General features: G+C 39.9%; 1 protein-coding gene across 15 annotated transcripts in view; it reads left to right on the plus strand.

Moving 5' to 3' along the window:
* Nucleotides 1-24,059, plus strand: part of ADD1 (adducin 1) — a 60,590-nt gene that overhangs the window by 14,228 nt on the left and 22,303 nt on the right. For all 15 annotated transcript variants that reach the window (XM_066996513.1, XM_066996508.1, XM_066996510.1 and 12 more), the window contains exons 2-6: nt 16,324-16,536; nt 17,742-17,904; nt 18,978-19,129; nt 22,122-22,202; nt 23,020-23,169. In XM_066996513.1, coding sequence (XP_066852614.1) covers nt 16,342-16,536; nt 17,742-17,904; nt 18,978-19,129; nt 22,122-22,202; nt 23,020-23,169 — 741 coding nt within the window. In that variant the 5' untranslated portion in view covers nt 16,324-16,341. The remainder of the gene's footprint in view (nt 1-16,323; nt 16,537-17,741; nt 17,905-18,977; nt 19,130-22,121; nt 22,203-23,019; nt 23,170-24,059) is intronic.

Consider the following 24,059-nt stretch of genomic DNA (forward strand, 5'->3'; position numbering starts at 1 on the left):
AGTGATGGTTATAAAGCTGCATCAGGTTAAAGGAAAGAAAAATTATTTGAAGTATTTCCTGTTCCATTGTTAGCTGATAGATCCCTGAAATTCTGTGGTGAGATCTGGAAGCCATAGGAAATAATGCAGTGGGCAAATACAAGTCAGGAGAGAAAGTCAAGTTTGGTTTAGTTCAGAGAAGACAGACGAGAAAAATAAATTGATACCGTAAGGGCAGAAACAGCTTTAAAAATCTGGATTACATTACACAGAGGATTTTCACTAGGATTTTTACGCATAATATATTACAAACACACTGTTTTTATGAAGTCACATTCTGTATTAGCCCATGGGACTCGCTGCAATGAGGTGTTGTTACATTCAAGGGTTTAACACAGTGCAAACTAAGGTTACACATTTTATATCAGTTTTACGAAGAATGTTAAAATACAACGTACGTATTTTTTCATGGTCTAAAGCGGAAATCAAAAAACCACGGCAGATGAGTGTGAGTGTTAGGCTGTTCTTAAAACTGCAGGACTGGCCATGGATAATCAGGATGTTTGAAAAGTTAAATCACCCGTTTGCCTGAATTTGGCAATTTCTGTCCTGTTAGACATCGGCGTGGCTGGAAATAATAGCGGGCAGTTGGCTCAGTTAGCAGCAGGCTTAATGCTTAAGCACTACAAGTGGAAGGCTTGTATTTGTTTGTAACAAAACCAAAATAAGATTGAAGCTAATAATTTCTGGGCTCAAGGTAGCTGAAGTTGAATGACCTGTACAAACCGTCTCTTGTGGAGGGCTTCTGGGAGAGATGTGATAGAAGATACCGGTGTCTTGGCAGGTAATGTTTTAATGTTAAAAATGGGACAGTAAATGTAATTTATCATGTGTACAAGTCATTTTTATAGCATTTCTGTTGGATTTCCTAAGCTTCATTGAATGCTCTGTTACTGGGCAGCTCTGAAGTGGGAATTGCCTGTGGCTTAGTACACATTTAAGGATACTGACATGTTGGACCCTGTGGAAATCAGGTGTACCTATGGGTAAGAGCTTCTCCTAACTGGCTCCGATTGCGAGTTTGGGTCAGGGGCTTGTTCACAAGTTGCCCACCATGCTGTGATACCCAGCTCATGCAAGGAGTTGTCGGCTCAGACTAAGGTCAAGGAAGAGTTTGAAAATAAGTGTGCTCCTGAGAAAGCGTGATATACTTGAAAAAAAATAAAATCAATACGGAAACAAAGATTTGTGTAGGTGTTTCTGCATTTAAAATAATGCTGTTTTAAAACAAATGTCACAGTACAGCTGTAGTGTAAGTGATTGATTTCATTTCACACAGTTGTTTTCACTCTCCTCGGAAAGCTGCTCACCTTTTTTGAGACTCATTAGACTTCGCATGGGCAGAAGCGTCTGGCTGCGTGCTGTCAGGGCAGTAGCTGGAAAAGCCAGGCGTAGAACCCCAGCTTGGAGTACTGTGTGCGTTTCCCTGGGTTTTGCAATTTCTGATGCGAGTAACCTTTCAATGAACCTGAAAGAGCTGTACATACATATTTCAGCAGTAAAATAGGGGCAGTAGGGTTGCTAGAAGAAGTTCATTTGACAGCTAGAGTGCAAATTATTCACAGTCATTGTCTGACTCCCAGCTGATTTGACACCTGCGTATTGTTGATGTTCACTGGTTGAACTTGAATTTCTGTTCCTAGGATTATAAGCCCCATGCTGGCTAGGTGTGATTTTTAGGGCACAATGGGGAAGATGTTTGGTTACAACTAGGTAAACAGGCAGGTGTGAGAAGGGCGTTTTTACTGTATTGTTAGAAGTCTTCCAGCTGTTGGTGGCAGGAGTGGTGTTGAAAGATAGAGGCCAGGCTGGATGGGTTTTTGGGCAACCTGGTCTAGTAGGAGGTGTCCTTGCCCATGGCAGGAGGCTGGAATTGGATGGGCTTTAAGGTCCCTTCCAACCCAAACTGTTTCTGTGATAATGAGACATTCTGTCCATGGGTAGAAGAGGAGTCACTTGGATAGGGGTCTGAATAAAAATCAACAATAACATTATGGTGGTCAGTGGAGTTGTTTTTAAGCAACCAAAAATAAGACAGATGTGTAGAAACATGAATTTCTTACCATTAATCTCCATATGTTTGTCATCTAAAACAATCCCTGTCTAAAGATGTTAGTCTTTATGGGGGGATAGCGTTGAGTTTCATCTAGAACCATGGGTATATGTCGAACAGGAACCATTCGTGTTTCACGCTGGGACCTGAATTCGGCAAACAGAATGCCCAGTTGAGTTTTGTTCTCTTGGGTTTGGTGATGGTTGTAGTTGAGTTTAGTAAAATGGTGTATACCCGTGCAAAACTCCTGGGACCTTTGGATGTTTCAGCTGTTAAGGGTCAGTGTACTACTCTGTCTTGCCGTCATGTTGGGGGCTGAGCTCTGAGAGAGCAATTCTTGGTGCTTGGGACTGGTTCTCTGAAAGCTGCCAGCACGGAAGCTGCTGTCAGTCCCAAAGGGTCTCGGTCTGGGTGTTTGGAACCAGAGCCCTCGTGTAACTGCTGCCAGCTTGGCTTCTTGAGCGAAGGCAGACATTATGAATGGGTTGCTATGTAAGCAGCAGAGCTGGTTTGTCTACTTACTAGATGGTGGTGTGTGAGGCTCTACAGCCACTGCAGTAATCGAGCCAGTATCAGGCTTGCTTTCATCCTTATCCTCATGCAGTGAAAACTATCTTTTTTTTGCAACAGTTTGTGCGTGTTCTTTCTGTACCTTGGTTGTTCTTTACTTGGTTGAATCTTTGGTTGAGTAATGTAACCATATGGAGATTAAAATGATCTTTGTTCAAAAACAAAGAAATAGTCCTAGGAAAGGAGTGAGAGTGCTCAGGCTTCCTGAAATGATGAAGCCTGGGCTTCTGCAGGTGCTTGTGTTTGTGACTCTGGAGGTAACTTTGCTAGAATGGCCACTGCCCCTGTGTTGGCATGATATATAGTAACCGTAGAAACTGGATTACTGCACTTATCCCCAGATGTAATTCTGAAACCCCAAAGAGCAAAGTAAATACTTTGCCACATCTCTCTCTTTCTCTCTCTCATGGTTTCCACCTGATAGTGACAATCTCAGCTGGAAGATAAAGCAACATTATGCAAACTCAGGACTTCATGCAGCCGCGCTCTGTTGTGCAATAGCTGCTTGGCGAAGGAGACAGCATGATGAGGAAGACTGTTTGCTCGGGGTGTTTCTTCTGTTGCTGTGGGGGTGTGCTTTGACCCTTGAGGTTCACCCAGGAGTAGGAAACATGACTGCATAATTTTGGGGTGGGGAGCACATTCACGCTCCCCTGGGAAAAAGAAAAACAGAAATGAGTTGCTCCTAAAATAGGGTTGATGAGGGTGTCTTGACATCTTGTTTCCTCGTGTGGAACAAATGGCAATCTAATACAGTAAAATGAGTTCCAGTAAGATGTTTGTCCATGCTTAACACGTCTTTAATCTTTAGATTAAAGCTGCTAAGACCATCGTGAGACAGAAAAAAAAAAAAACATGCTCTTGGATTTGGGAACTTCATCCCATTTTGGAATGAACTCTGTCTTGCTGTCACTTCTAATACTTTTCTGAAGACGGTGTTAACATCCCTCCTAGAGGATATGAGTATTTTCAGTGATGCTCAGAAATGTTCGGTGCAGGGTGGATGAAGAACAATACAAACCACTTTGTCTGTCTTCCCAAACTTTCTCATTTGCATGAAGGACTTAGAAATGTCTGATTCACCTCCTTGTAAAGGAGCTTTTTGAATTTAAATAAGCTTGGCTGTTAGCTGACTTGGAAATAGGATGACAATACATACCAAAGACTTGCATTTCAGATCAGTTTTCATGTGGAAGTGCTATTAAAAAGCCTTACATGGAATGTGTACTTCAAAATTCAACTTAGATTTGCATTCTCCAAATTCTGGACATGTTAGAAAGTTTACTACAGCAAGATACTCAGACTGGTGTTCTCAGTATAAATTTTAAAGTACGTGAGATTGTGTCATGTTGATGTGCAGTTTATGGTAACTGAAACAAAGCTATTTGTTTCCTTCTGCATCTAGGCTTTTGAAATTCCATGCAGTTCTACTGTACCAAAGACTAAGTTGGCCTAAGAATTGATGAGGATTTCTGGCCTTCCCTCGCTGCCCCAGCAAAACCTGGAAGTGGTTTAAAAGAACTGGGGAGTGCCTCAGGTGAACGTGCATGAGAAACTCATGAACATTCACCTGCCTGATCTCAACCTACGTGAAATCTCCAGCGTTTGTACTAGCCTCAACCTCATTTGGGTGCTTTGATTTGCTCTCTTCTGTCTTAAGCAAGTAACACACCCGTCAGCAATGCCTGTGCTGCTTCCCTACCAAGCCTGTTGGTTCCAGTGTAATGCTGCACACTCTTTAATCGCTGTAGTAATTCCTGAGTTACTTGAGTTCTCTGCCAGAAAATAATGGCTGAATTCACGCACGTCATGCATATTCAGGTAGTTCTTCCTAAAGATCTCAACCTGCCAGTCTCATAAAGTAGGATTTTTTTTTTCTTGAGGGCATTTGCTGCAGGATCTCCAACGTTAATAGCTGTATTAATCATGAACTGAGACGTGCTGTTCCTTGGTGTCTCACAGCTCTGTTGCCAAATGGTGGCACGCTGTTACTTAGCCTCTTCATCCTTCTCAGCCTTCCAGAGCAGCTACGGTAATTGCCTATAACTTTCTTAGTGTTGATTTTTTTATTGGAGTTTATTACATAATGTTGAGTAGCATGCTTGAGTTTGATGATGTCATTGCTTCGCAAATCCTCTAATAAAAGTGGGATATTGTATAAAAAAGATGTTTTAGTGTACCTCTAATTCAGATGTAAATTGCATGTTGAAGGATAAGCTCTTAAAAAATCAAAAGTGTGTGTGTGTATGTCAAATTCTCTGCAAATTTAATTAGGACTGTTGATTGATAGGGAAGTTAACTTTTTTTCAAGTCTGTGTAACTTAAAGCAGGGGTTTAGAACAACAGGAGAAGAATTAGGAAATGGGATTTCTTAGCATAAGAAAATAGATATTATTTATTACACTCTAACGTTCATGGCACTATTCTTTATTGTAATAAGTAGGGACCATGCTAATACTTTATTTCAGCCTTGAAAGCAAAACTGATATGCTTATGGGATTTTAGCTTGGCCTTGCCTTAATAAGAACCTCTTGTCTTTCAATCAGGATGTGTAAGAGCTTATGTAAGAGCTGTTATTGAGGTTTAATAACTTCTGGTGAGTGAAGAAGTTGGACAAGAATATTTTTGATTTTGCAATCCTTTTTCTGTAGAACTGTTTTATAAATCTCTACATTCTTTGTGTCTATGTGATCAGAATAAACAGTAAATCGGAATCTGCTAATTCACGTGCTTGGTTTTTAGAATTCTAAATATTTCATGGACTTGCTTATTTAAAAAAAAACCTTTTGTATTTGCGTACTTATTCAAATTTAAGTCACGTCTCCAAATTAGATGCATCATAATTTAAAACCCCACAGAATCTATTCCTCTCCCCTTCTTTAAAAATTCCAGTTTAGGCCTCTTTAATGACAGTAAGAGTAAACTCAAAATTTTTCTTAACATACTGCATTTTCCATGCAAGAGGCAAAATTGAGAAGTATGCCTGAGGGGTTTTGCTCAAAAATGTCCGTAGGTAATTGGGCGGGTCTGTGGGCTGTTACTGTGTTAAGGAGTTTGCGTACCCAAACTGTGGAGCATATAACAGACTGTAAGACGACTCTAGTTGCTGTGGCTGAATTGAGTCCTTGGAAGGCAGTGCACTTAAATTTGAGCTTACATTATCAATATTTAAAACAAAAATGGGCTCCATGACCTGGTCTTTTTTGTTACATCTGATCACTTTAAATGTTTATCCCAGGAGGTCTTTTGTTCTGGGGGCAGTAAAAGGATTCTTCATTCTGGTTTGAGAGACGCTTTCAGGCTTTAACCAGAAATAATTTAAAACAAACAAGCAAGCAATAAACTACCCACACCACAAAATAACTCTCGTTTGAACAAAGTGAAATCTTGGCTGCAGTAAGTCCAGAGCCGTGTTTCCTCTATATGCTGAGGGGAGATGACTGTACCTACTGTTCTCTCTCCCATAAATAAATAAGTAAAGATGCGAGTTGTAATCTAACTATCCCGTTAAAAGTTATTTTTGCAGAACAGTTCAAAAGGCTAAATGCCATTCTTCTGCTTGTTGCCAGCACAGTTCAGAAATCTCATTCCTCACTATTCAGCCTATATGAAAATAGCTGGATCCTGCCCAAAATGGGGCCACTTAGCCTGAGCATTGCTGCACTTCAGTTGATCCCTTATGCATCATAACACTGATATTTCAGATGTGAATATTTCCAGTCACTGAAATTTATCGTGTTTTTAAGACGTCAGGGAAGTACTTACATTCCTCTGCAGAAATGGGTTTTGTGTTTTTTGTTATTCGTAAAAGCTCTTGTTATTCACAGGGCTTTGTGAAAGCGTAAGTTCTGGGTGTTTCAACAGTGCTGGATGGCTGCAGTCACTTAAATTTTAAAACTGAGATTTCCTCTTTTATATCTAGGATAGCATTGGGTGTGTGGGTGGGGAGTGTTGGTTTGCTTTCTTTCTCCAAGACACTGATCTGACATACCCATTTTCAAAATTAGCAAACATTTTTGTACAGGTAGGTTTTTGTGTCTCATTTTCGAATGTCCACCCTCCTTTGCTTAGAGAAAAACAAGAAAGGAGTAGGACTGGATGGGTAATACCACTGGAAGATATTCCTTGTAAAACTTTATAGGAAAAGTGCCACAAGGCTGCTGCCCTCATCCTGTGTAGTGGAGGGGCCTTGGTCATTTTGGTTATTTTCCTGAACCTTCAGGTCAATGGAAAATCTGGAGAGAGGAAGAAGGCTGCTCCTTCCCTTTGTCTTTGCACCTAGGGCACTTGCAGTGAGCTCACAACTTGCACCGTGTCCTGTGTTCAAATGAGCCCTTGAGCCTGCTGCCCTCACAAAGCTGCTTATGAGCTCCGCGCTTCTCCTGCAGCGCTGCAGCCGCTCCTCTGTGGCAGGGGAGAGCCTCTGCCCTGCTCTGTATCGGAAGAATCCCCAGGTTGTTGATGGACAGTAGCATCAAGGACAAGGTTTTGCTAGGTCCGGCGCTGGATCGTGTTTCTTTCTAAAGCTTCTGGTGCCATGGCTGCATCTCCTCGAACTTGCTGCTTGGCGGAGTAGCAGTAGCTTGGCCGCGGGTGAGTCGCACCTCTCTGTAAGCAGGGGGCTTTTCTTCCTGGTGGGTGCATCGAATGCCACTAGCAAGTTGGAGATCTTCATCTGGGATTTGCTGGGAGGTTCTGATTTCAAATGTGTGTGTGAAAATGGTAGAATTTTTTTAACCCGATTTTATTACATTGGCAAATCAAATATCTTGTTTTTGTTTCAACCAATTTCAGCTGTTTCACTGAGAAACTGCTGTATGCTTTGTGTTTTCAACAAACACATCTTTGGAATTTGAAGCCTAACAGCTTTTATAACTGCAGCTTGAGACCAGTGTTCATTCTGGCGTCAGACGTGCTGATCAGTTTGTCTCAGGCTTTTTAAGTACTCAGTAGATCAAGCCGGGGCCCTGCCCTTGGGAAAGCTGTTGCTCTGATTTGACCTGTGCTCAAAAATCTGAGGGCGCTGGCTTACTGGTGAATTCAATACGAGGCTTGGGAAGTGCACGTGGGTTCACAGAAACCTAAAAATAAGCGGTATTTGGGTTAAACCTCTTTATTTGGGTGGGCTCGTGAGCCTGATGGCAGAAGTAAATGTGCAGTAGTTTCCTGGTGTTGCCACCATCCACCAATAGTAATAGTGGAAAATATTTGAATTTACATTGTTTTGGCTTCAGATGCTTCCTGCACGATTAGAAGATGAAAAAAAAAAAATGGGAAAAATACCTGTCACCACTGCTTCTGTTCACCAAATTTTATAGCTTTGTCAGTGAGCCATACAGAGGCCTTGTGTCTAGTGCAACTCCATTTATTCTACACGCTGTTAAACATAAGACAGATGTTAAAAAATAAAGTAACCTAAGGAATTTCCTTTCAGTGAACTAAACTGCTAAATGCATTGAAGCAGACAGTGAGGTGTTGAGGAATGTGCATAGTTTTGGTCATTGAAGTTTGTTAGGTAAGTTGAGCCTGAATTATTCTAATGGGGGATTTGCTTCTCATGTTGCAGAAGATCATTTAAAAAAAAAAAAAACAGATACCTATCGGATCTGATAGAAAGTTTGTCCTGCTTGCCAGTCTGATCAGTCCTGAGCATAGGAGAAGGATTAAGGAGGATTTTTGGTGCTGTCTCTGAGTACTTGTGCCTTCTGTCTGACATTCAGCCTCCAGCTGTCACCAACCTACCATCAGAGGAAGGTGCTATTTAAAAAAAACAAGAAGTGCTAGAAGTGCTTTGGAAGCTGCAAATAACACGAGCATATTGTGCGTGTGGGAACTGTATTTTTTCCCAAAGCCTAAGAAAGAAAGCAGATTCATCGATTTCCGAACCAGACGGGACTTCGATCTCAGCACAGGCATAGTAAAAGGTATTCTGGAAGCTAGATGAAAGCTTGCATTTTAAAAGGGGTTGGAAAGCGAAGTTATTGATGCAGTATTCCGGTGTATGTGGTTAGGGAGCTTCATCTTGATTCAAGGCTGAATGTGCATGATGCTTGCTCTTAAGCATTTAAATCTTAAGCAAAATCTTAACCAAACAGGTCAAGCCACTCATCTTTCTAAATTAGTCTTTTACCCTCTAGATCCTTTTTGTAGCCCTTGACCTCAGTAGTAGTTCATGGCCTCTTTGAGGTCTGTGTAGGAGGACTAGAAATAACATCCTAGTAGCCTTCTTCTTTCCTTGAAGGTAAGGGATGCTACTCTTGGTTTACAGCAAGCCACCTGGCCACAGCATTATCTTTGCAACTCCCAGTAGTGACTTAGGATAGCTCCTGAATTCGGATCTTGCCTTCTCAGCACCGAGTAATTCTGCCTTGATTTTTACTTGGGTTATATTCCTTTGCACTAGCTGGGTTCAGTTGAGTTTTGTGGTATTATACTCTTAATTAGCTAATTCTCTGTGGCTTTTACTTGAGCAGCTTCTTCAAATTAGAACTCAGGTTTTCAGCATAAAGCTGCTAATAGCCACACAGCGTTGTTCGGCAGCATGCCATTCGTTTGGGATGGTGGATAAGGTAATGCTGGCCCTACTCTGGGAGCAGGTGGAGCTGGTCAGTCACTAAGAAGCGGGGTGAAATGTCCTGGGTAGCTTGTCTGCTTCCATCCAGAGAATCCCATATCACACATGACTATGTTGTTAGGGTTTAATATCAGAATGGCAATCAAGAGCCAAAGGGGAGGGTAACCAGTGGTTTCACCACTGGTTTTTCCTCTTTTCTTTGAAATGACCGAATTATGTTTTCTGAGCAGATACCTTGAACTTGCAGAACTTAGAAGTAACTAAACAATATTCCAGCTGAATCTGCCCACCCAAATTCTGGCATAAATTTGAGGTGGCCTTATGCCACTTCAGGAGAGCTAGGTGACATCTGGAACGTGGAACCAGATATACGGCGGTGCCATGCTTTACCTGTGGCTTCTGCAATGTGCTCTTAACGGCCCAGAAAACCTGATTATCAGCCAGATGCCAAAAGCAGGTTTTGATGTTGTGTTTCTTAAATTACATAATTACCAGGCTGTGTTTTTTCTGATAGACCGTAGGTTACTGTTCCTGTTTGAAATAGGGGTTATTTTTCTGTATGCTCAGGGTACCAGTTAGGGGAAGACTTGTAATACAAAGTATATGGTCATAATAAAATGTTTCTTATTTATCATCATTGGTTCTTTAAACAAAGGAAGGTTGAAATGTTTTTAGCAATGCAAAAGCAATTTGATATTTTATATGGTAAAAGGCCTGCAACTATCTGTCATTACGATAATCCTGTTAAATAGATTCTTACCCTTCATAAATATTTTGTCTGTAGATTTCTGGTTTTATTGTTTGTTCTAAACCATTCAGAGAGGTTGCTTTTAATGTAAATGTTGGAAATAATAAGGAATTTTGATAGCCTTCAATAGAGAAGGTAATACTGCGTTTAAAAAAAAATAAAAAAAAACATGTTCTCTGGTTTGTATGGTTTGAGGTCTCAGGCTTACCCAAATTAACACTTTCCAGTTCTGTAACATAACCTTGTGATCACTCACTGCCCACTGTGCTAGTCCTTTGATTTCATTTTTTTGGAGAAGGGGGAAAATTTGAAATAATTGCAAAAAATAAAGGACAAAGTAGATGCTTTTCAAGAAAGTTTTTTTGTACCTCGGTCTAATTTTTTCTTTGCCTTTTTCTCTAACCCTGCTTGTTTCTTGAACTGCTGTTACAGATTCTATGGCACGATGTTATCAATATGAAATAGAAATGAAGTACTTTTAGTGAAGTAAGCTCATAGTTGTTTTTTCTCTCTGTTTAAAGAGTCCAGTACTTAACTCGCAGCATCTCTCTTGGTAAGCAAGCTGATGGTGCCTTCACTGAGCACAAGATAAAGAAGTGTTCCTTTTTGTGAACTAGTCTCTTCCTGTATGAAAACAAAGAGCAGGGGAAACTTTGAAGATGCATGAGCTGGGAACATTTGGTTCAAAAGGAAAAAGAAAAAGAAGAATCTGGTTGTTCATGATGTAAAGTATGTTGTCTGTTAAGTAGTACAGTCATGATTTACTTTCTTTGTTTGTAGACTTCCTAAGTCAGTGCCAACTTCTCCTTTTAAAAGTTCAGTAGGAAACATTTGAAATGGAAAGAACAAACCCAATGTCATCAATGCCAAAATGTTCTTACCGAAAATGAAGGAAACTGTAGTGCAAATAATGAATAATGTATTTACCTATTAGCCAGTCATCATAATTTTTTCAAGGAGCAAGATGAAATTTTATTCTAAAGTAAAGGAAACTTGGGAAAATAAAAATCCAGAAAGTACCAGAATATTGGGTGCTAGGAACAAAAATCTGCACTTTTTTTTTTTTTTTTTTTTTTTTTTTTTACAGATACCAAATGATTTTCTGGGGATGGGCGCTCTGCTCCCCCGCTGCCTCCCCACTGTTCGGTGTCCAGGGGCCTCGCTGCCTGCAGCAGCACATCCCCGTGTTCCCTCCTGTCACCTCCCCTCTCCGTCCCACAGCCCTGTGCCATCCGCCAGCCTCCCTTTTCTGGGCTGTAAACACACTCCTCACACTTCTGTCCCCACCTCCTTGTACCCAACGCAGAGCTCTCTCCCCGTACTAGCACACTACCTGTCTTAACGTCGCTTTCAGGGAAGTTGTACTCCACAAAGACTGCTGCTTGCGCAAAAGTCAAGAAAACGGGTTTGTTATTCTAACTTGTCCCTTCTCCAGGAACTTCTTGTCAAAGCTTGTTTCCCTTTGGTAGGTCTCTGGGGCATAGTTCTGGCATGACAGGAGATAAGTTGTTGAAAAAAGGGGATACAAAGCAAATTACTATATTGCTGTCAAAATAGGTCTCTCAAGCTGTATGTGCTGGGAGTGGGCTCCTTCAGTTTTTGTTGTCAGTTTGTTGCCTGAAATTGTAAGGGCGGCTCTCAGCTGAGCAGTGTGCTGCTGATCCATTTCACACTTCTGCACAAGCTCCCATCCGTACGTTTTGTTCACATGGCATTTCGTACATAGGACTTGGAAGCCACCAAGAAGGGAACAGGATTTTGGTGGATTTTTTTTTCTGTTCTCTGAAATGACTTGATTCCGCAAGGTTTTGATCAGATAACTCTCCTAGACTTTAAAAACAACAACAGCAAAATCCACACCCTACAGTTATTTCTTTTTTTTTGGGGGGGGGGGGGGGGGGTGGTTCTCTTTTACTTCTTGCATGTGCTTTCTTAGAGCTGGCAGTATTTTCGAAAATTTCTTAGAAGTCTTCTGGGTTCCCTTGTCATCTTGACACAACCTCCTCCTTGCTTCTCTGAGTGTATTTTTATTCTGAATCAGCCTCAGCAGACTTGAAGCTGCGTTGGTGTGAAGAGGTGTGGTCTGTCCCTTGGTGGCAGCGAGCCCTTAGATTAGGTCGAGTCCCAGCCAACTGCAGCCTAAAGCAAAAATTCTTTTCCTCTGGGTGTGGAGGAGCAAAAAATAACCAATTGCAATTGCAGTTTGTGATTGGGGGAGTTTAGGAAATGGCAGAAAAAGACAAAAAAAAAAATACCTCCACAATACTCCCACAGCAAGAACAAAAACCCACCAACCTTTAAGCGACTGCAGCATCGTTTCCTCCAAGAAATATGGTTAGCTGGTCCTTTCCCAACTTCCAGGAATTACATGAATTTAATGTTTGTTTTAAAGTTTTAAATGTGTTTCTGAACGACGGTGAGGTCTCATCCCAAATCTACTATGGCTTTGAAAATTGTTTTATGTATTTTTTTTAGATTTAAGGTGTTGTTTTTTTATGTGCCCTTCAGTTATAGTAGATTCTAATTGGCTGTTACTCAGTGTCTTACCAATTTCATTAGTTAACTAAGTGTGCATCATTTAATTCTCCTTACTGAGTATTGGGGAATGAAAGCTGTTTAAAAGGTTGAGATATTTTTCTTCTTTCTGAATGTTAACAGAATCCATTTTGTGCTGTTCGTTTTCTAAACCTTTCTTCTGTTGTTTAAATTAAGCTCCCTAACACTGCTTCCTCTTAGGTGCATTGTAATGGAACTTTCATGGGTTATAAGATAATTTGGGAGGATAAAAGTAATCCTAAGTATTAATAATTTCAGCCTTTTGTCATAAACACTGCTCGTTATCTGCAAGCGCACTATACTTTTTATAAAGCTGGTTTCCAAACAAGAATGATTTCACAACCAGCCTGTGTATAGTACACATGTGCACATGCACACACTGACGATAAATACCATGTGCTGTGAGTTGGCTCGGTGCTTCTCATTTGATGCAGTGTGTGTTTGAAGTCTGTAGTGTTTATGTACGTGCCTATTAGACGAATGGGTCTAACTGCTTCAGTTATTGTAAGCTGTGATGTGAATTTCATGGATTTCTTTCCCCAGCGATGGATGCTGCTTCCTCTGATAGTCTCTCTGTTTGAAAGTCGCTGTTCCCAAAAGGAGGGCTTTGTACGCGCTTACATCTTGCAGCCACGGCTTTTCAGTTAAGGGTGTGGTTTCACTGACACCGTTATGTTAGAGAAGGCTCTCGCATTAAAAACAGTTATTGTGGCAAGAAGTCCATTGGCATTGCAGTTTATCTTACTTCCCAGCGTGTGCTCAGCTCAACTGTTGAGATTCGTTTTGTTTATGGTTTGTGTCTTACTAAAGTTCTTACGGGAGAGTCCATCTTGCCTTACCCTCAAAGGGGCTCAGAGGAAATTAACAAGTAAATTTTGATAGCTTGTGTAAAATGTCCAACAGGTCTGTTTCTAATGCGAAACCCTTTATCAGCAGCAGCAGTTGACAGACATGGAAATTGACAATTACTGTTAAAGTTATGTTAAAACAGTTGACTGCAAGACCACACGGAGGGGTGGGATGCCATTAATTGTGAGTATCTATAGAACTCAGCTATGGAACGGAGATTTAACCTCAGTTATGGAAGGACCACTTAACATTAAACACTGAATTTCCTGTTAAATTATTGCCGCTAGCTAGTGCTGAAACAGTAAGAGCTTTCCAGGACCTTCTCAAATGCCATTTTAGACAAGGTGAAGGAGTAACACAGCTTTAGGGAGGTGCTGTGGTCCTATTTTGGTATCACCTGTGCAAGGCTGTTGGGACCAGCTCCTTTCCAGTGTGAGAGTAAAGAGCAGCAGCCTTGCCCGGGCACCACTTCTGACCTCTCTTACTCTGTGTGGTGAGCAGCGGGTGGTGAGGTACGAGCTGTGGTTTTGCAACAACAACAACAACAAAAAAGGTCATAGAAGATTAGAACTGATAATAGAACTTGAGGGGTTGTAGGAAGTGGTGGTGGCTGTTGGGAAGCCATTCTGGGTGCAAAAGGACAACTGGCACAGACGGGAGGTTGTGCAGGGGAGCAGGATGTGGAGGGTGGGTGCTGGGGACCTGGAGCTGGCAAAGGAGGGGCGGCTGCTTGCTTACAACTTTGCTTGTCTAAAACTTCCTGCGTCCAAGTCCTCAAAAGGCTTTTTGTCTGGATGAAAGCATTATTTCTTCTGGCTATGCCCTGTATTTCCTCCTGGGAGGAGGAAAGCCAATAATTAAAAGAAGTGTGACGATAATAAAGATGTGTTCATGGCTGCTTAAAAAAATAAATGAAAACCTGAGTGTTTTAAAGCTTGGACTTGAAACAGTGCAGGGGTGCCTGCGTTTAGCAACTCAGCTAGTGGAAACCACTAAAGCCCTGAGCATCTGACACCCGAGTGTTTAAGAGCTCGCAGATTTTTATAATGGTGTTCTCTTCTGCAGATTCAAGAAAAAGGCTTTTCTGTTACCCACTGTATTCAACTGGCACAGTTCAGTGATTTGCTCATTCCAAAATAAGAAACTAGGTGGGTTTTGAAACAGAAGGCAGGCTTATTTTCTAGTGGAAGAATTAAAGAGGACGAGATCTACTGGTTGTGAAGTCTTGAAGCAGATCACTTCTCTCACTGCAGCGATTTTAAGATATTTTGTGTATCAGAGTAACATGTAAACTTTCCTCTTCTATGTGCGTCCATGTCTGAGGTCGTTTTAGCTAATAAATATGCAAATAGATTCCTAATTTACAAGCAAGTACTGTTCATGACAAGTAACTAAGGAAAACTTCAAAACAGTAAAATAGAGACATGCCTCAATATTTGCTCGATATAACCTGTAGAAGATTCTTCGTTACTTAATGAAGATATGTACAGTCTCTCCCATCACATAGCGGAAGGAGTTGCAGTAAGTTGGCAGTATTAGCAGATTTTAACACTACTAAGCCTTGCAAAACTGAAGGTACATAATGAAACTGGCTGTTTAAATTGGGGTTTTCCTGCCTGTCTCCACCCCTGGTCTAAATCACTGTTACTGAAATGAGTCTGTTCTGTCTTACTGGGACGGGGAGCTAGATGCTGCTGCTTCATTCGCTTTATCTCTTCCTGTACCTCCAGAAGACCTGCTAGCTTCTCTTGGCTCGTTTTCTTGGTAAAGTAACTAAATGTCATGATGGTGAGGGATTTCAACTCTGCATATTTTGTGTGTAACGTACATACAGAATTGCAGTTGGCTGAACTGGCAAGCCATTCCTCGGTAAATATCCTTGTTACAGTTCAGTGAAGCACAGTTTGTGTTGGTCACGTGTTGTTTAATCGTGTGTGGTATGCAAAGAAAATCTTTTTTGGAAAAAAAAATGATTTGGTTATGTCAGATGATCAGGAATCAGAGATCCAAGTCTCAAGGTGTTACAAGGCACCTTTAATAAACTGCTGTTAGGCTTGTCGGCGGAAGGCCTCACAAAATCTTCCAAAAAGGATTTTTTCGAAGGACTGTTATAATATGTTGCCAAGAAAAGTGGGCTAATGTTACACAAAGGGATTCTTGTGAGTGAAAGGAGGCTCTGAGCAATACCAGCTGAGGTTTTCAGGCTTTCTAGTAGATATGTGCAATTGTTTGTTATAGCATATGAAACTGAAATGAGCCTTGGCCAGTGGGTGGAGGTTCTGTTTGTGTGTGTGGTTTCCAGATTCAAAAACCACATGCTAATGTAGTGTTGGGCACATTGTGGAAGGAACCCAAAATGAATACGTTTGTGAAAAGCATGCTTCAGGTTGTAGAGTATTTCTGAGCTTGTCTCCAGAAATGTGTTTGCAATTTGAGCATGTTTTGGTGGCGTTGATTCTTCATATTAATGAGCATATGTAATATCCTATTTTTGGTAACGATTTAAATTCCAGTTTATACAATATCCATATGACTTTATATACTAAAAAAAGTTACAGTGAGTTTAGACATCGCGTGTTATCATCTCATAGACTGTGACAAGATTTGAAAGACTTGCATGCTTGTGAAAAATCAAGCTTTGGAGACAGCTTACAGAAATAGGAGTGATTTAAATGGGAGATATAGTAGTGGTCTCGTGTAGCATGTACACATGTAATATATTTGGCTTAGAAAAGTAGGCTAACATATATGCTAGTTGTTTATCTTAAAATCTTTTTCTCTAAAATATTGCTATCCAACCACACAAACATGGCTTTCATGTGTGGGAGGCCGTGTTAATTTTAGGTGGATTTTACTCTGAAACAAGAACATATACAAAATTCTTAATCATTTCCGTGTTTTATTTACTTTTCTTCTTTGATCCCGCATTCATAGGTTCCATAAAATTGTACTATGAATGGTGATTCTGGTGCAGCGGTGGTGACTTCACCACCTCCAACAACAGCTCCTCATAAAGAGAGGTATTTTGATCGAGTTGATGAAAATAATCCAGATTATTTGAGAGAGAGAAATATGGCACCCGACCTTCGCCAGGACTTTAACATGATGGAACAGAAGAAGAGAGTCTCCATGATTCTTCAAAGCCCAGTAAGAAAAGAAAATGCACATCTTTAAAGTGATAAATTTATTATATCTCTATTGTTTTAATATCTCTAAAACTGGAGAAGTTTGTTGTCTTAGACCTGTGTTACTTTTTTCTGACTAGCCTTTCCTCTAAAGTATCTGTAGCCTGATTTTCTCACGTTATCTGGTTGAATGTCTACACGTGAAGCAGGTTCAGACTTGCTTTCAGAATTCTGTCTATAATCAGTCAGTCAACACTTTTTCATATCATCCATCTAGTCCTAGTGAGACACTTTTTCATTTTTTGTATTTTAGCATTTATGTAAGCATTAAATTAAGTAACTCTTCCAGGAGTAGCTTGTACAGGGCAGGTCTGCCCTACGTTCAGTTTTTTTATGGGTTATTTTGACATATGAAATATTATGCTTCCCTTCCAGAAAAGGTGCACAATAATAAGCAGTGAATGATTTGAATTTTACTATTAAAGATGTTTTCCTCCTGGAGAGAGTGCACAAAACAAAGCTGCTCTCATTAAGTTTGTTCCTTTTGTAGTAACTTATGGGTAACTTTAGATACAAAACCCTTTGTGACATGTCTTCACTAAGAGTAGGGATGTGGTGTTATATTTACTGGTTTTCATGTGAAACCAACCCCTTTCATTTAGATTAATGTAACTATTGGAATACTTTCATTACAAACTTGAATATTCTTGTCAAAAGCAGCATCTACTAGCAATAGTAAAAATCTTGTTTTCCTTCTGCCAAAGATAAACAATAACAACAAAAATTAGAAAAGAAGTAAACAGACCCTTAGTTTAAGCATAGTTTTAAAATCCCATGGCTATTCCTACATGGTTCTGGATATCTCCTTGGCTCTTAGTTCCCTCTGAGCCATGCTAATATTTTTTTCTTCTCTTTCTGGGTTCTGCTACTTTTCCACTCAGGTTTTGTGTTCTTTTAAGTCAGTTGTACATCTTTCTTCTTCTTCCAGTAATCCATATTAATAGGCTCAATGAGAGAGAATACTGACATTTCCATTTACAGAAAAAGTTACTCCTATCACTGGGGCTCCAGACGGCAGCAGTAACAGCGTGCACCCAGTAATACTGCCCTGAACTACTTTGGAGAAAAGAGATAGCACGCTTCCATTGAAGTGTTAAAAAGAAGGTCTGTATGAAAGGTTGAAGTTCGTTCATGCTTGCTTTACAATATGACATGTCCTGTTGCCAGGCTTTTTGTGAAGAATTGGAATCCATGATCCAGGAACAATTTAAGAAGGGGAAGAATCCAACAGGTTTATTGGCTTTACAGCAGATTGCAGATTTTATGACAACAAATGTGCCAAATGTCTACCCAGCAGCACCACAAGGCGGAATGGCTGCGTTAAACATGAGTGAGTGCACCTAAGCATATAATAGTTGAATTCTCTTGTTTGAAAGGCTTAAAATGAAGAGAGTGTGAATGCAATGAAATGTGCTGTGAAGCTTAAATACTATCCTGTCTGCTCAAGGGAGCATTGCAAACAGAAAATGCATTGATTAGTCTCTAAATGACATTGATATGCAATGGGATTCGTGTATATAATTCATATCAAAGGCCATGTCAAGTAAAATACCTTAATTGAAAGGTAAGCCTGATAGTGAACACTAGTTGAAAACTTAAACATTTTAATGTTTACCAAATGGATTGTATCCAGGAAAATTAAACTCATTTAATAGCTTAGTAACAGTGAAGGTCTTTAGAAACTAATTATTTTTTGCCACTGAAGTACTGTTTGCAGCTTTCCTTTGCAAAGTGAAGCTATAGACAAGAAACATCGGCAAGCATAATAAAAACTGGAAGTGTGAAAATGCTTGTGTACACAGGTTTTGTCTTAGGATAATATAAATCCCTGCCTGTGCTCCAGAGGTAATCTGTAGTTCAGACTGTAGCATGGCAGATTCTGCTCACTCACAGCTACTCTAAATCACATTTTTCAATGGACTAGACCTACAGAATTTGTAATGCTTTACCATAATCTTCCTCCTCTGTGTAGCCTGTACTTATTTTTTCATAATTAAATGGATTTGTGTGCATCTTGTTATATGTATAATTCTCCTTTCCAGGAATACAAAATCATATCTCAAAGTGGAGTATTTGGGGTTACACTTTTCTGTTATCAATGGAAAGTTGCATTTTATAGACAATCATGAGTTTGAGGCGGGGGAAATTGCTAAGAACTCATTGTCCCCTTAGCCCTAATGAATATTAGGGAAGGAAACATGCGGACTCCATCTAAGATTGTGTCAGAGACTATAGTTAGATTCGTGTCATGTGCATTATGACATTATAGTAATTAAAATTTGCTGTCCATTTCTTAGACTAACATGTTGATATTAAAAAGTAAGAAAGACCACTATAACAATGTTAGGTTTTAACTGCTGTTGTGCACAACTGCCTTGTGCTTTCTTCCCTTCTGCTTTTTAGGTCTTGGCATGGTGACACCAGTGAATGATCTGAGGGGCTCTGATTCCATTGCTTATGAAAAAGGGGAGAAGTTATTACGATGTAAATTGGCAGCTTTCTACAGATTAGCAGATCTCTTTGGCTGGTCTCAGCTTATTTACAATCACATAACAGTGAGTATTGAATCAACAGATAACTGAACCAATTGTTTTAATGTGCAAGCGAATTGTTTCCCTCCCTCGTCGGTCATTTTCTCTTTGTGTGGAAGAGGAGCAAAGTGGTATTGAAAGCAGTATAATAGTGAAGAGATTTAGTCTTTGCATCTCAAGAACAAGAACTGAAACAGCTTGGATATCAGCTACCATAGCCTGAATAGCCTTAAGAGAGTGTGCATGGAAGTTCTTCCGATGAAACCTAAGGTTTCTGAAAGACTTAGTCTCGTAGTATCTTAAATGTTTTGAATAACGATACGTATTATTCTGCAAGGTGATGTCTTCATCTTCTTTCTAAGTACTAAAATATCTTTTCACTAGTCATACAGTTCAATTTTACTGAAAATTCTCTACTGACCTTTTTGAAAAAGAAACCATTAGTATTTCTGAACATGAGCGGACTGCTTAGCTTAACGCTGCGTGCCAACAATTTTCTTTGTGACTGAGTAATCGCTGGCATCCATAATAAGAATGACAAGGGGGTCAAATCAAGGAGGTTTTATGTGCCAGAAGAATGATCAACATGAGTCTCATGAGTGAAGTCACAGCTGTGGTGTGCAACCCAGTCAATTGTTTCCCTAACAGAGCTGAATTGTTTTTTTACATAGTAGAGGTTGTCCTTGATGCATTTTCCTTTTTTTGTTGCAATCTGAATGAAATATGGTAATTTCATTATTACTGCTTTTTGAGATTTCAAGGTGTATTACCTGTGAACTGATGAAGATTGTAAATGATATGGGTAGGCATGAGATGGGGGCAATGTTGATTAGACCATTTGGTTACTTCAGTAAGGGAATGTATCCAACATAGTGATTCTTGTAAACAACTCTGTGCCACCCCCTGACTTTTCATACGTGACAGGAGAATTGATTTTGTAAGAAACATTAATGCAGTAAAAAGACTTCCAAGCAAGCAGGCTTGGAGATGGCTTTCTAGCGTCATGTTCACGCCTGGGAGTATGGGTTTAGAGCCGTGTGCCTAGAGGCCTGGGCAGGGGGCAGCACAGGCTGGTTAGATGGTGTGTTACCATTTGAGATGGAAGACAGAATGCTTAGAGTATGAGATGCTGAAAGTATTTTAGATAGCTTTTGAAGGGCAAAGTGGTGTTGGAAAGTTTTTTGGAAGTGGTTTGTCACCAGCAATCACAAGTCATAGTTCAACTTTTCCTTTACTGCCTTTACAAACTCCTCCAGTGAATAGCATCCTGAAAGGTGACTAAGAGCTGTAATTTACCTTCAGAAGTTGATGTGGAACAAGGTTGTAGTATTTACAAAATAGTCTCGCCTTTGTTCTGTATACACATACGTTTAATGGTATTGTGGAAGTAAGGCACTCCTTAGAACATGGCAGATGTTATTGCTTCATGCAGAGCTGGATTTTGACTCCAGGTCTTCTTTTTTCTTTTATTTTTCTTTGAATGGATGCTCTCATTACTAGGCGATTGCATTGAAGTTGAAAGTCATCAGTGTGTATCTCGGATAATTAAAAAAAAGATACAACAGCCTTCTGTGAGGGGGTGTGACCCTGCGTGTTAGAGGGGAAAGGAACTGTGAGGATATGAGAGCACATGCCAATCCGGGCATATCAGGGAGCTGGGTGGAGTATCTTGCTTCTCTGGATCCTTATCAATCACTGACAGCGGCTGTGTGTGGAATTGTTCAGACTGGTGCAGTCCTGACAACAGAAGCAGAATTACAGAGCATGAAGAGCTTTCCTGTCAAATGAAGCAATGTATAGTAAGCTTGGGTGCCTCCAGGGTTAGGCAGAATTTGAGATTACAGGTTAGCCGAATGTACTTCATTTACTGAGTCTTGGTTTGTTTTGAGGGCACAAGCAGTTTATTGGATCTAATCCTAAAGTAAGGTGATTTGTGAGTTGCTGCTTGTTGATCTTTTGTTCAGGCTTTCATTAGCTTTCAGGGCGTTTGAGTAATCCCTGTTTTTTGTCGCGTGTAACATAAGTAAAAGATTTTGTAGATCACTTACAATTCTGTAATGAGAACTATTTTGGTGATTCCTAAAAGTACAGGTTAACGTGAACTTGCTGGTTCAGTTTAAGGCTCTTATGCTATGGCATGTTACCAGCTTGTCAAAAGGAAGACAGATTTGTGTTGGAAGCCTTTAGATTACTGATCAACTACTTACTTTAAAAAATCTTTTTTCTATGGTAGAACTATATGTAAGTACATATGTATTTAATGTTGCAAGTAGTAGAAGGCCTGAGTGAGCATAAAGTAGATGCGTCTCAGGGAAGGGAAAACTTGGGGGTTGGACCGAATGACCTCCAGAAGTTCCTTCCGACTTCAATCATTCTGTGAAATCTTTTATTTTTTTAAGTTGGGAGGTTCCTAAAATTGTCCAATACTTTTTATTGTACAGTCTTGAAACAGATGCATTCCAAGCTGTGAATATTTTGAAGTCAGAATTATTTTTGTATTATGAACTCACAGATATCTCACGTGGCACCAAGGTCAGTGATGAAACCCTACTCAGAATCAAGACGTTTTAGATTTGTGGGCCAAATTCTTAAATTTTCTCACACACTTGTATTTCATACCTTCTGTTTTACTAGAATATAAATACAGTTGGAGTATAAACTTACTCTTCTTAAAAAAAAAACAACAACTTTTGCATTTATCATATAGTATAATTCCTTTTATCTACAGTAATCTAGTTGTCCTTTCCACAGGGTGTAAGGTTTTACCAATCTTTGACCAATCTGAAGGACTCTGGCATGTACCTACCATCTGGTTCTATTCGACATGGGTTAATTAAGCGTGCTGTATGTTGATTATCTGTTATAACATACATGAAAGTTGAATTGCATATGCTATGGACATACTTGCCTATTCCATATTCAGGAACTGGAAGGAATTTTCATGGTTTTGGGCCTTATCACATGCCTTAATAAACTATTCCTAATAACTTAGCTCTTACTCGTCTTTTATCCTTAGGCCAGAGTGAATTCTGAGCAGGAACACTTCCTCATTGTACCTTTTGGACTCCTTTACAGTGAAGTTACTGCCTCCAGTCTGGTAAGCAATTACTGTTTTTCACAACTGTAAAATACAAATAGCGGAATCTGTTCTGTGTATTTGTAGCTGTTTAAGTTCAATCCCCAGCAAATACTTTTCTTTGTTTGTAACCTGTGTAAAATAGCTTTATTGAACATGATTGGTTTTGGTACAGCTGAGGCATTTCTGAGAGAGATTTCTTCCACATCTTCACCACCAGGTGTCCTCCAGTTGATCTAGCTGTAAACAGGAGCCAACTCATCAGGGTAGCTAACCACATTGTACCCTTGAAAGCCATTGCCTGCTGAGTAAAGCCTGTTGAGGGAAGCATCCTATGTTTCACACATAAATGCTTGTTACAGTTTGAAGATACTGTGTCAGATGCCTAATTCAGTTGTCATTATTTAATGATATAAGTAGCCGAGAGTGCAGATATAGTCTTTTTGAGACAATGGTAGCAGCTGAAGACAGTACTCCCATAACTGCTAGCTCATGAGAAGCGTTTTGTGAGCCTCTATCTTCTTTACTTGCTGCTAAAGGCAACTTGAGTTAATGTGGTTGACTTCTTGTTTTGAATCAAAACGGAAGCTTTCAAACTATTCTTTTGCTCTGGCTACGGTGAGGTAAGTAACCTCTAGCAGTGAGGTGAAGCAGGTGCAGAGTAATAACATTTCAAGCTTCAACCTCAAGTCAGGGACCTACTCACCTGCCTACAGCCCTCTCATGCACATTTTTACACCTGTTAAAATAACGCTTTTAGAGTATCAGCCGTAGATGCTGAATTAAGTCAGATTTTTGATGGTTTTGACTTATTAAACTAATTTTTTTTCACTTCCAGGTTAAAATCAATATACAGGGAGACGTAGTTGATCGTGGGAGCACTAACCTGGGAGTAAACCAAGCTGGTTTTACTTTGCACTCTGCAATTTATGCAGCTCGACCTGATGTTAAATGCATTGTTCATATTCACACTCCAGCAGGGGCAGCGGTAAGCACACTGTTTTGTTTGTGTTCGGTTTCCCCACACACACCCAAACTGGAAAATAGGTGGGTCCCCCTTAATCATAGTTTTGCTTCCTTTTTGAAGGGCATGAAGCCTCTACTCCTGTCTTCAAATATGTGTCTAAATCAGTCAGACTCTCCTTATTCGTTTGTTACACAGATGGTCGAACAAATATATTGAGCTCTATAATTGGAAAGCACATATATTGTGTTTGTGTGTCCTTTACCACAAAAGACCCTATATTTTGACACTACATCATAAGATCTTTTACATACTTCATGTTGTTTTTGCAAAGCACAATTTATCAAAACTTTCTTAAATATTTCCATGTTTTTCTGTGATCTGAGTACAAAAAGCTCTGGTAGCACAACTTCAGGTACGCTTTAACACTCCCTTAAAAATGTTGTGGATGCGCAGATGGATAAACTCATATGTTTTTAAAACTAGATATTACTCATAAGGAAAACTGGTTACAAATCAGTTCTACCTCTTTGAATTTTTTTCGATCATTTGGTCACCAGGTGTCTCAGATACTTTAAAGTTGTCATTTTCATTTATTTTTTAACTGATGAACAGCAGTGATGCAACCATTTTGAGACTGAGATTCCTAAAATTGTCAGGTATAACAGTCTTAACAGTGTTCCTTAATTTTAGTAGTGCTGCAGAGTTCCTTGTGTGTGTTGTAGTTTGTCACTGAATCTCTCGTTTTTGAGGAGAAAACCATAAATCACTGACTGGAGTGAAAGGAATGAGAGATGCGAAGATGCAGTTGATTTTATTTTTTTTCACATTTATTGTTCATGTCATGTAAAAGCAGCTGTATTAAGTCAGACCCAAGATCAATGAGACTTTTGTACCCAATCTGGAAGTTGTAA

This window comes from Anser cygnoides, chromosome 4 (assembly GCF_040182565.1).
Source record: "Anser cygnoides isolate HZ-2024a breed goose chromosome 4, Taihu_goose_T2T_genome, whole genome shotgun sequence".
NCBI classification, from domain to species: Eukaryota; Metazoa; Chordata; class Aves; order Anseriformes; family Anatidae; genus Anser; species Anser cygnoides.